This window comes from Lytechinus variegatus, chromosome 2, assembly GCF_018143015.1.
Source record: "Lytechinus variegatus isolate NC3 chromosome 2, Lvar_3.0, whole genome shotgun sequence".
NCBI lineage: Eukaryota > Metazoa > Echinodermata > Echinoidea > Temnopleuroida > Toxopneustidae > Lytechinus > Lytechinus variegatus.
In genome coordinates this window covers 21,184,692-21,197,928 of record NC_054741.1, presented here as the reverse complement: position 1 = coordinate 21,197,928, position 13,237 = coordinate 21,184,692, and the positions used below count along the sequence as shown (strand labels likewise).

Below are 13,237 nucleotides of genomic sequence, written 5' to 3'. Positions count from 1 at the left end.
TTACAGAGGCGAAAATACCTCCCCCCCAAAAAAAATAAATAAAAATAATTAATTGAAACTAAGAATTAGTTTACAAATACAATAATAGAATGTTTACAAAATACCTGAATCCTAGACAAACGCAATTCAGCATATTATCAAAGAATAATTTCCGTCATGGCGATATGTTTCTGACTTTTCGGTATACTGTCCCCCTTCGGCGTTCCATACCATGTAGAAAAAAAGTTCAAGTTCAAGTTCAAAAGTGAAATTTTTCTACGGAATTTTCAGTATCTTCCTAAGCTTCTTGGCTCTAATCTGGCCGCCTGATCAGTCAGAGGCATAGGAAGGTAAGAAAGAGCTCTAAATTGAGAAATGACAAGGAAACTTCGTACCTACCAGCGAGCTTTCGATCTATCTATCTGCTACCAAACCAGGTCAGCCAAGGATCAATTGACGCGGAACCGAAGGGGAGCAGGCGCCAAGACTTCCCCGGGAGAGTAGTTCAGGACGCTGGTCGTATATCAGTTGCACGTTCACTTATGCTATGCACTTATTGACTTAAACTTGCACTGTTGCTGCATCGCTGCATAGACATAGTGCATCTGCCCCTGCAGGCTGCAGCTTCTCAGTCGTACCGTATGTATTTTATTATATTCATGAACACTTTAATTAGTTATTAAACTTAAAGGTCAAATCCACCTCAGAAAAATGTTGATTTGAAATTGAAATGATAAATCAGACAAGCATAATGCTGAAAATTTCTTCAGAATCGGATGTAGGATGGGGGGTCGGGTGTCCGGACACTCTATATTTTTGAAGCCTTCTTATTTGTCTTTGGATTACACTAAAAATATGAATTCAATAGTTATATCTTAACCTTGTTCATTGAATGAGTGGTTGTAATCATCTTCTATTTTGTTCTCTATAATATTTCCTAACATTTTGTGCTAAAAATTGATGGAACTTCGCTTACAAATGTTTCCAAATGACTTTCTAAAATTGATCGTCCAGAACAACTGGGTATACAGTAAAAATAAGAAAGTTATGACATTTTTAAGTTGAGCATGATCGGTTCATCACGGACGGACATTTGATAGATTTTGAAAGTTTTGAAGGCTTGTAACAAATTAGGAATAAGATGAACAAGGTTCCTTGTTCCGTGTTTTATAGTGAAGGGTAGGACATAGTATGCTGAATGATTAAAAAGTTTGTTGCCATGGTTACCTACAAACACAGGTATCCACTAAATGTGCCATATCACGGACGGACAAGATAGAAATGTGGTTTTTAGAATTTTTTACATTTTTATTGTTTCTATCTAAACAGCTTTACATGGACCAATTATTGTTAATGCACCTAACACTCGGGTATGTTAGCTTCTATGTTCAGCATATTGAATTCTTAACCAATATCAAACTTCTGAGAGAATTGCAAATATTTTCCATCACGGACGGACATCTCGGACGGACATCACGGACGGACACAATTAAAATACAATGGAAGTACTCTGTAAAAAGTTCTTAGTACTTTTTTTGGTAAACAAATGCAATTGTTTTGATGATTTGTACATATTTTAATAATATTAAACAGTATTAGTTGCACAATCAAGTTGCTACATCTTCAATCAAGTTGCTGCAACTTGATTTAAGATGTAGCAACTTGATTTCTATGCTAGACACACAGTATAATCTAGACATACGATTGCTCTTAACACATTTCTTGTCAAAATCGAATGTAAAGAATAGGTGATGTATAATAAAAAAAAAAAAATGTAAAAAGCCATTGATATGCAGGCAGAAAGGAGCAAATTCACATGACAGTCCTTTTACTTTCAGAAGATGTTAGTATTCATAGAGAATTAGCAAGTGAAAAGACTTTAAATGAAAAATTGACATCCTGGTTCTTCCCGCATACATTTTTTACATAGTTTTTGTGGCTCAACTTACCCCAGACGATGGCACAACTTACCCCACAGATGGGGCAAGTTGAGCAATTTGACATCCTTTTTTTCAAAGGTCACAATGACATTCAGCATGGGGGTAGAAAGTTATATATAGGTGAAAAATATTTCCCAAGAATCAAATTTAAAGGTAAGGTACTTATTTCTACAATATTACTAGTCATATCAATTCTAACGTGCAAAATGCAAAAAGTGTCACAACTTACCCCGCCTCGCCCTATTGTCTTTTTAAAGTGTAGAATACAAGTAGGTTCAAAATCAACAGCTAGTTGATTATTGATCATGTTGATACAAGTATTTTTATGATCATGATGATTTTAGGCATTAATTTTCCAAGAGCAAAGATGTTTTTTTAAGGTCCAAAAACTAAATCTAAAAGATTAACAGGTCGCTGATCCTTATGCTTGTTTGTTGGATCAACACTTGTCAGGGGCTCTCTTTAAATCCATCTTTTGCATATATCAAAGTGGAGACACCCCATAACATCAACAGCCCTCATGTATTTAGGCCCTGACCGAATCCAAAATTGAAATTGATATTCCAATCATATTCCAATTCAAAGCTTAACTTCTAAACACTGCAGTGCAAGCTTTATGCATTTTCACAGTTTACCAGATATTAAGTGATTTGCTTAAAATTAGCTCCAAAATGGACTTCGAAAAAAAGGTATTCATGTAATTTTCACAAACCTATGTTCTGTTAGAAGCATTGTGAATCCATAAGTTTGTACATGGAAAAATTGATTTTTCTGCTTATCAGATTATGCATTGCATTCTACTTCTTCTCCATCACTTTCTGCAAGCTTGAATTGATGAAATCTACAGCTTTGGACTTGTTCTTGCCATACTTTGTTTCCCGCTTTTTTGGCATATACATGTACATGTAGCTTTTCAACTCTATCTGCATTCCAATAATGTTTAACAATTTTCCTGACAACAATATAGCCCCAATAACAGCCAAACAAAGATATCACAAAAAATTGTTAAGAGTTGTAGTCTTATTCCATTTGAATTCTGAATAATTCTCAGAGCCATTTTTCACTGCAATTAGAAGCTAAAATTAAACTCATAATCTGCTCAGCAAAGTTTCTCATTTGCATATATGAATCTTTCCACAAGTATTTCACTCGTCCGTCCATGATGAAATTAATGTCCGTCCATGATCATTTTTCATTGATTTATTATATGCATAAAATGTATGGATTTTAGCTATGTTCAAATAAAATGATGAACAGTGTCCAGTGAAATACTTCTACACACTTTTATTTCTGTTTCTATTCTGATAAAGAATAAAAAGCTGAATCCATAGACATTATCCTAATAAAAATGATCACGGACGGACATTAATTTCATCACGGACGGACGGAAATGTTAACATCTACAAGGAAAGTTTACTTCCCATATTTTTTCCTACTAATTTATGTTTGATGATAGATTAATGTTCAGAGTGCAAGACCATTAAAAAAAATTGGAGTAACTTTGAAAACAATAAAACTAGAGTGAAATGAATTTGAGTGAATTAACTTTGTCCGTCCGTGATCAAATTAATGTCCGTCCGTGATCATTTTTGACTGAGTTTATGATATGGATAAAATGTATGGATTTTAGCCATGTTCAAATAAAATGATGTACAGTGTTTAGAGAGATACCTCTAAACCTTTTTATTTTTTATTTCTACTCTGATAAAGAATAAAAAAACTTTTCATCTTTTTTTCCATCACGGACGGAAATTTCAAAATGGAAATGTTAACACCTACCAAAAATAATTACTTCCCAATATTTTTTTTCTACTATATTATGTCTGATAATAGAGAAATGTTCAGAGTGCAAGAACATCCAAACCAAATTAGAGTAACTTTAAAAACAATAAAACTAGAGTGAATTTAATTTGAGTAGAAATGTCCGTCCGTGATGAGAGGTAGCAGCACCCCCATGAATAAAATGGACTATTCCGGTACTTTCGGAATCATCAATCTTCATGAAACTTAGTTTTTTGAAACCTGAGATATCAAAGATTATTTTAAAAGCAAATTTGATAAAAGTACCTTAAAAAAAATTTTCACCTCAATGCGAACCCTTAACCGATCATGCTCACTTTCGCTTATTTTTCACAAAACAGTCTATAGATCTATGCACAACTCAGTGATATGCAAATGAGAGAGTCAATGATGTCCCTCACTATTTCTTTTGTTCATTATTGCTTGAATTATACAATATCTCAATTCTTACATATTTGACAAGGAGTCACCAACTTGATTTAATCATAAAATGATGCACATTCTACATGTTCAGGGAGGAATAAGATTTGTTTCACATGACAATGAGGAGAAAATGAGATTTTTCATATGATAAAGTACAAAGAAATAGTGAGTGGGTGACGTCATCAGACTGCTCATTTGCATACCGGCCAGGATGTCCATATAACTGTTTTGCGAAATTAAGCAAAACTTTAAAATACATTGTATCTAACTTTCTTATTTTAGAAAACATCCGATTTTGATGAAATTTTCAGTTTTATGCTTGTTGGATTTTTTCCTTTTATTCGAATCATCTTTTTATTGGGATGGACTTGCCCTTTGATAACAAAGTTATTCTATTCTAGATACTGTAAGTTCTTGATGGATGGGTTTTAGATGTCGACTATAATCATATTTTTGGGGGGTTTAACTTTTAGTGTTACTGTATAGTGTTACATTTTTTTTTCCACACACCCGTCATAATTCTTAATTACATACTTGGCCTTCCCTTGCCTTGGTCCTTGGCCTTATTTGGCACATGATTGTCCGAGACTGAATAATTGATTGATTTTTTTAGTAATATAAAAAAGTTAGTGGGCCTCATGACTTTCCACCAAATGAGGTCCTCACAATAAAGAATATTTCAAAATTAGTTTTGAGAGCTCTGATGAATTACAGAGTAAATAATATTAATCATCAGGATTATATTATGAATGACAGATCATACAGCAATTGAAGCACACGGCTGATATTGAAGACCCTCTAATACAAGACAATCTATGATAGATATATTTGAGATTTGTTGTGCAAAAGGATAAAATAAAAACATAATTAACAAGGCAGTTATTCTCTACCAAAAGTTTTTGGCCAAATATGTAAAATAATTATGCCCAGCTATTAGGTTTAGTAATGAATTCACCAGAGTAAGTGAATATTTAGTAAATTTTCTTGTTTTTATCTTGCTATGTCAGGTCTGATTTGAATGTAGGCTACATACAGTATGTGATAAACTCTGTTTTATCAATTTTACTATGAAAAAATAATTAGAATACTCGCCATCAAAGGTGGGTTTCAACTATCAAACCTATACTAATAGAACACTAGTGTGTAGTTCAAACCTGATGTCTTAAATGACTTGACCATGAGCAAATTGGAGCAGATTGGAGTGTTCTACATGTAAAAAATGAATACCTACACTGTAGAAAAATATATACTTCTGCAACCTATACACATTTTTTATAGCCTACATGTACATACCGGTATATTGATAAGAATCTTGCTGACAAGGTCAAAAGCCCATTTTTTCGAGTTTGGATGACAAAAGATATTATGAGAACAAAACTAGTTTGATTTTTTTTAAGTAGAAGGTAAAGAGGAGAAAATTTTCGTGGGGAATTGCTTTACACATTTTGTTTACCACCAAGGTAATCCCTCAGATGCAAATTCAAAGGAAAAAAAGGTCCTCCCAAAATGGAGACTGTCCGAAATTGGAAACCAATATTGTCTACAAAAACTCTGATACCGGTACTAGAGATATTTAAATGAATGGGAAAGAGTCTCCAATATTGGCAATGAGCCTCTAATAATAAGTGAATGTATTTAAATTGACCTGTGTTGTTACAATGATTTTTGTTCTTCAAGGCATTTTTGGAATGTGTGTTGTATGACATGTTGCAGACTCAAGACCGAGAATGTGGTTGCAGATGAGATTGCAAGTGGTCTGAAGAAATGAAAGGTGTAAAATACTGGGTCTTGAGAACAAGTTCTATTGGGCACAGTGATAAATAGGTTTTGGAAAATTGCATGTTATTGTGCAATGTGCACAGTACAAGAGAATCAATTGGTATGAGCCAAGTTAATGAAATGTGATGGTACTCTCTTTCTATCTGTGCACTTGGAAATTGGTTAATTTCCATTTAGTTTGACTCCCATATTGATAATGAGGTAGTCCTATAACCTGTTGATAAAAAATAAAATGCAATACTTGCAGTTAAGTTTGCTTAATATATACTCTGTTGTTACATGTATGTTTGATAAGTCTGTACTCTCTAACAAGCTTTTAGGTTGACAAGACTATTCTTTGAATATTTGTATCAACATTTACCAATCTGTTTGGTCTAGCAAATTACATTCCATATTCTTCACTCTAAAATTGAATCTGCAGGACCTGCATGTACTTCATATCTACCCGGTGAGCAGCATACAGAGACCTTGAGGTTCAATCTTGGATGCTACCCCTTCCAGATGTGAGAATACGATATGGCAAGAATGTCCAGACTGAGAGCCGTACTGATAGACCTTAGTGGGACTATTCACATAGAGGATGCTGCCATACCAGGAGCTGTAGCAGCCCTGAAGTGGTAAATATTTGTTTCCTTTACAAATGTCCCATTCTCACGACAACTAGAGAACTATTTGAGGAATCAACTTTATATCTCGCTTGCCAATGTTTTTGCTAAGGTCATGAACCTTAATCTTAATGTCTGAGGGCACTTTTTCAAAATGGCTGCCGAAATTTAAATGCCATTTCAAAAAACTGCCCTCCTACATGTAGGCCAAGGTTCAAGATACAGCATGTTTACCTCATTTATCTTTATTCAGCATAAACAAACTGGTCTAGAAGCACCACATAAAAATTTCTCATTCTCCAAGTGGCAACCCACTCAAACATAACCCAGGCTATTTGAATATTTCAGAAACTGGTGTGTGTTTCATAAAACTCTTCATAAGTTATGATCGACCTGACAAGACTCAACACCATAAAAAATAGGGGAATATCATTTAGCATGCAAAAGACCTGTCATTCGTAAAGTTTTTTAGTCTTGTTTACTTTATGAACAGCTTTATTAGATGGTCCCCTGGTCTGTTAGGTGTAGGGTCCACCTTGAAATAACTCTTCTGTAAGTCAAATAATTTTCTTAGATCATGTTTTACATGTATATCACTTGTTAGTTGCAAGTTCAATGGACTTTGGCCTTGAGACTAAAATTGACATTTGTAATCAATATTTTATTACTTAAATTCCAGTCTGCGAGAGAAAACTACAAACATCAAGTTTGTAACCAATACTACCAAGGAGAGCATGGCGATGCTTCACAGCCGTCTCACAAGGATTGGCTTCGATATCAAACAGAATGAGATTTTCTCTTCCCTTACTGCTGCAAGAAATAAGATCAAAGAAATGGGCTCTAGACCAATGTTACTACTTCAAGATAGTGCAAAGGAAGATTTCATAGGTTGGTAGGATTGATCATATCTTTAAAAATCTGTGTCAGAAAAAGGTGAATGTGCAGGAGAGTGAAACACATGGCCTTGATCTTTTTAATTTTACCCATTTTAGGTATGCAAATAGAGAACTTGGATATGAAATGGTCAAGCTTACCTCATTGTCTAGATATTGACTGTGTTTTTTTGTGCTCTATCTGTCCGTTTGTCACCTCTTTTCCCTTGTGATAACTAAAGAATCATCAGGGCCCTGTCTTACAAAGAGTTACGATTGATCTGATCATCTTAAAGTATATGGAAATCCAGCAATGTCATGATTTTTTTTTCTCCAGGAAATTTGCATGAAGTCTTTTGTAAAGAAAGAGAAGCACACTGAATTTTGAAGAAAGTAATGAATGTCTGATTATGCATCACATCTAGAAAATATATTGAACAAACGTGCATTTAAGGCCACCGCACACTTTACGACCCGACCAGTCGCCGACTGGCTTGCGACTGGGTGAGGAGAGATGTGACGTCACAACTCTTGTCAGCTTGAGCGTCGCAGACCAGTCAGATTCGCAAGGAAAATCGGAAGGATTTGACATGTTGAATCCTTATGACTGGATCGCAATCTCAGTCCAACCTCCAGCCAATCAGACAGCAGAATTGCATAACGCGTATTATGATAAACAACGCGCATATGCAGTAGTAAGCGCAATTTCTTAGATGCTATGCCTGCGTGAGTCGCAGATCGAATCGCAAGGTGTGCGGTGTCGAGGCTTATGACTGCCTTGCGATTCATCTCTCCTCACTCAGTCGCCGACCGGTCGGGTTGTCAGGTGTGCGATGGCCTTTAGATCTCTCAGATGGCTTTCCATAGTTGTGGTTGATCGGACCAATATAACTCCTTGTAAGATGGGGCCCTGAGGAGTCCATGTCAAACTTGGTTCACGTACATGTAGGAGCTATGATGATTTGACTGTTCTCACATTTGGGGGGGTTCAAGTTCAAAGGCTGACAGAGCTCATTATATATATTAAATTAAAGGATTATCTTGTTCTTATCGTAGCTGAAGAACAGGTTAAAGATCAACTTAAAACCTCGTCAAAGAATGCACATTGGGATAACAATTGTTTGTATAAATTTCAGAGGGAAAGATCACAGAAATCAATTTATACATTGAATTATCTTGTTCTTGTAAGTACAATTATATTTTGTTTTTGTTTAAATAAAATAATTTTGAATGTTACTGGTCACAACTTGAATGAATGTATTCAAGGTGTACCATTCCTTTCTGTATCTGATTAGATATTTGTACAGATGATCCAAACTGCATTGTGGTAGGCCTATCTCCTGACAGTTTCAACTACAACACATTAAATCAAGCATTCAGGTGAGTGTCAGGGTTCTCTAATATAATTATTACTAATTTATTATTACAATATTTGTTGCAATATGGAAAAATTGTTAAATCTCATAATTATATGATCTTCGGCTCACTGAGATCAGAAAAGAGGAGTGGCAATGCAATTCCAATTTAAAGTTTAAGTAAAAATATATCCATCTTATATTGTTTGAATGTAATGATCATGCCTTCCGTAAAAGATATGATTGATCTCATTATTAATATTGAGTATATGGCAGTCAATGGAGAGTTAAAATTATTTGTGCTGTTGATCTTATCACTGTGTATGTGGCATAAGACGACGTAAAAGGACAAATCAGCAAATATTACTTGCCAACTACACTCTGCACCTGCTACAACATGACTACCTCTACACTTACATCATTTTTTTTTCACTTCATGTTCTATAGATTGATTCTTGATGGTCATCCCCTCATTGCGATTCACAAGGCCAAGTATTTCAAGAGGCATGATGGGTTAGCCCTCGGACCAGGAGCATTTGTTGAAGGGCTAGAGTACGCAACAGGTATCACAGCTACGGTGGTGGGCAAACCAGAGAGGGCGTTCTATGAGGAGGCTCTGAAAACGATGTCTTGTGTTCCTGAAGAGGCTGTGATGATAGGAGATGTGAGTATCAAGAGAGTTGGGGGGGATGGTGTTTCACAAAGATTTAAGTGTGACTTAGAGTCACACTTAATTTTCAAGTTGCGAGCAGTATGATAGGTCAAATCATGGCTCATGCTAAGAAGTCACGTGCAACTGCATATTTATCAATAAGGTAGTGTGCACGTTGATACTGAAGCATGGCACTAAGACACACTTTAACTCTTTGTGAAACACCTCCAGGAGATTTACATCGGGCTTGAGTCAAATTACTTGTTTCTGATAATAAAAATTCAATCATCATATCATATTACCTGATGTACTTGACAAATGCAGAGATCCATAGCCAGGTTTTTAGGTCTAGCTTGCCTCCAAGCTTATTACTTATCACCACATAATATGTTATAGACTTTCATTTCTTTTTTTTCAAACAAGCCTATTTTAAGATATATTAAAACCAACGAGTTATTCTTGTTGCCATCAGATCCCCTTACTCCTTGTGTTTTCCTTCTTGCAATTCTTTAGTATAACAAAATAAAGATTTTTTTTGTTTAATAATAAAAATCCCAAAACGATTGTGTTTTCATGATGTATGTATATTTCTAAATGAATTCTAAAATTGCACATGAGTATGCAGAATAAAAAGTGCATTTGCTACTCTATGTGATTGAGGCTTATGAAAGAAAAAAAGTGTATCAACGATTGACCACCTTGAATAAAGTAAAGAGATTATGATGTGTTAGCAATATAGATCTGCATGAAAGTTGAATCCCTGCTTCCTGTTTTTTTATTAGGATGTAGAAGGTGATGTAGAAGGAGCACAGCGCATAGGCATGAAAGGCATCCTTGTGAAAACAGGTAAGATCCATATTTGATGTTTGGCATTCCATAGACAGGTGGGGTACTAAAAAGAAGGCATGCTCCAACTCATCTGTGTCAGTGTAATCAACAAATTAATTTGTGTCTAATAAGTATACGATGTATTGCATGTTGAGAATTGGTAGTTTATTAGGCTAAAGTCATTGCATTTTTAGGAAGTTTGCAGTTTCATTCAAGTAGAGCAAAATTATTATAATGGAGATATATTCAACTTTAAGAAAAGGAATCTACTGTGTCATGTTTACATCAGGACCTTTTAGCTATTCCATTGTCATAAGGTTGCGTCCCTAGCGACACACATCCAGCATTGTCTTATCTTGACCAGCATTTTGACTACATTGTTGCTGCGCGGATCAATATGATGCATATCTTGTTCTACGCTTCATCAGATGCCTGGGTGTGAGACTGTGGAGAATGCAAAGGTTCACTTTTTATCATCTGTGCATACATAGTCAGTATGTGCAGATAGACCAAGCAGAATACAATTAATATACCCACTCTTTACCGATATTCATGAAGACCGGGGCAATACAGCTTTGTAAATGACTAGCTCAGATGTCTGATTCGGGTAATAAGCACCAGTATTTTTTGTTCTCTTTCATTTAATGCAGGTAAATACAGAGAAGGTGATGAAGAGAAGATAGCTCAACCTCCGACGGCGATATGTCAGGACTTTCCTGCTGCTGTTGAACTCCTGCTGAGAGATTACTTATGACACGATACCTTGTGAAATATCTACGTTTTCATCATAATCACTAAAAATTATTATTGTGCAATCTGGTGCTAAAGAATGCAAGTAGGTCCCTGGATTGTTATTGTGGCTGCCTTTTGTAAGTCTTTATGCAGAGGAGTTTCATTCTCTATATCTAACTGTTGTTATTCGCAAGGCTTGTCAATGAAAAACAAGACCCATGCTATGGTTTCACAAGTGTATATTTTATTTAGCAACTCAATAGCGTAAACTTCAACACTTTCTCTGTAACCCTGAGTATATTAGTGAAACAGTGACAGTTAAATATGATTATAAAGATTCAATCTCACGCTTTTGTCTGTTCTTGAGTTCCTAGAGTGCTTCCTGCAGGGAAAGGGATGTTGTGTCGAAATCCCCCTGCTCGTTTAGGGTGATGCCCATCTCCATCAACGTTTACCTTTTTTGAGTATTCAAATTGCTTCTTTTTCTCTTCCTTCTTGAATATTGGGATGGATAAGGTTGCTGAAATGTTTGTGTGTCAACCCCGCGCTGCAATGCGTGTTTTTCTGAGAGAATTTCCTCATCTGAGGCAGCGGGGATGTCTTTCATATAACATTGGGTGTGGCAAGAGATGGACGTTCTTGCTGTATGATCATGATCCAAGAGCTCTGACTGCAGAACCAAGAATGAGCATGTAAGCTCGAATAACGAGAATGTACATAAAAAAAGGTTACATACTACAGCTGTTCTCAGAGGTATGTGTTCAATAACGAACATAATTCCACAATTTCACAACTTCCGGTAAAGCATCGGAATAGTTGTCTTTGTCTTGTTAATTGAAATTTGATTGATTCAAAATTATGGGGGAAAAATGGATGTCACCAAAGCTATCAAAAAAAAAATGATGACTTCAGATAATCACAGCAGTCATCAAAACCCCCAAGTTTTAGACCTCTTATACCTCATGGCGGAGGTGTAATATAAACATTAAAGAAATTGTGTAGCATCAAAGAATTGAATTTTTCTTGTTTTAATACAACCCAGTAGAAACAGCACCGAACAGATATTTCAACAGGAGTATTTGAATGAATGGCCTGAGTAAGACTGCTTTACACTCACCTACAATGTTGTTACCTCAAAGCTCCAAATATTAAATGCTTTCGAAAGATTGTCTCTGCCATGACAGTTAAAATTTGATTACATGTGGACAATGGAAATGGTGAAATACAACCCCCCAAAAAAGAATGCCATCAAATGAATCGTGTGAATAAAAATAATACAAAAAATAGTAAGTAGATTGGATTAATGTATGAAGAAATTTGAACTTGTAATTATTGCTCCTTGTTGCTGATTATTCCTGAAGATTTGATTCAACATGGCCTTTTTCTGAAGATCCATAATGAAAAGTGCTGGGCATGCTGGGTCTTGTTTTAATTGTTTATTGAAGTTTGAAAGCTCTTTCTTGATAGGGGTGGCTTGCACACTACAGTAAAATTATCTGTAGAAATGAACATACATTACCTGTTGATCATCAACATCCATAACACTATAGCAGTGTATCAATCATACCTGAAACAATAACAAGCTTTTGAAAATGGTATACAAGTATCTGGCAAATATGCTTTCTTCAAACAATACAATGTTATCATTCAGTCTAAACAACAACCCTATTTTATTCATCCATTCTTAAGAGAAGTCAGTACAAAACTAACACAATCTATTCAACATCAAAAAGGAAAAATACATCTAACACTAATATACAACACAATGTCTATCAAACTCATATAAAAACATACAAATTGATCGGAACAAAAAATTAAAATATACATGTATACATATCAGAACATTAATTTACAATTGCAGAAAAGTAAAATGTCAATCAAAACGAGAGTACTGTAGTGTTATATGTTGGCAAAATTATGGGCAGAGCTTACAACATAGACTGAAATAAAATAACATTAGATAAAGATAATAAGGAAAACAATAGAAATGAAAATCCATCATATAAAATAAAAAGCCATATAAATAAATCTACATGTATTCTGACTACAAGAGATAGTTCTACACAAAGCAGCTTGTTTCCTTTTACAGATGTGTGCTATGTGTCACCTATGTCATGTTTCCAGTTCTTTCTCCGTCTTGTTGATCCATCCTTCTTGGGCGGTATGATATGTACATCAACGATGACAGAAGAATTTCTTTAAGCTGGATTATCCACTGAATCATCCACATGCTGAAGCATTAATAAGTTCATCTTTTCTCAGGATCATTTGC

General features: G+C 35.2%; 1 protein-coding gene across 2 annotated transcripts; it reads left to right on the top strand.

Moving 5' to 3' along the window:
- The first annotated feature begins 259 nt into the window (after positions 1–259).
- On the top strand, positions 260–11,935 carry LOC121409405 (haloacid dehalogenase-like hydrolase domain-containing protein 2). Of its 2 annotated transcripts, none has more exons than XM_041601343.1 (7): positions 260–329; positions 6,343–6,538; positions 7,206–7,414; positions 8,694–8,778; positions 9,201–9,417; positions 10,188–10,251; positions 10,884–11,935. In XM_041601343.1, exons 2-7 carry the CDS (start codon positions 6,438–6,440, stop codon positions 10,985–10,987), a joined length of 780 nt encoding a protein of 259 aa, XP_041457277.1. In that variant the 5' UTR covers positions 260–329; positions 6,343–6,437; the 3' UTR covers positions 10,988–11,935. The 2 variants fall into 2 exon arrangements, with proteins under 2 accessions (XP_041457277.1, XP_041457276.1); XM_041601342.1 differs by lacking the exon at positions 260–329 and adding an exon at positions 352–618.
- The last annotated feature ends 1,302 nt before the right edge of the window (positions 11,936–13,237 follow it).

Bases quoted from the DNA above. Each gene is read 5' to 3' on its own strand.
- LOC121409405 (XM_041601343.1), top strand. From the start codon at position 6,438: ATGGCAAGAATGTCCAGACTGAGAGCCGTACTGATAGACCTTAGTGGG. The intron at 6,539-7,205 runs GTAAATATTTGT...CTTAAATTCCAG, and splicing joins GCTGTAGCAGCCCTGAAGTG to TCTGCGAGAGAAAACTACAA. The intron at 10,252-10,883 runs GTAAGATCCATA...CATTTAATGCAG, and splicing joins AGGCATCCTTGTGAAAACAG to GTAAATACAGAGAAGGTGAT.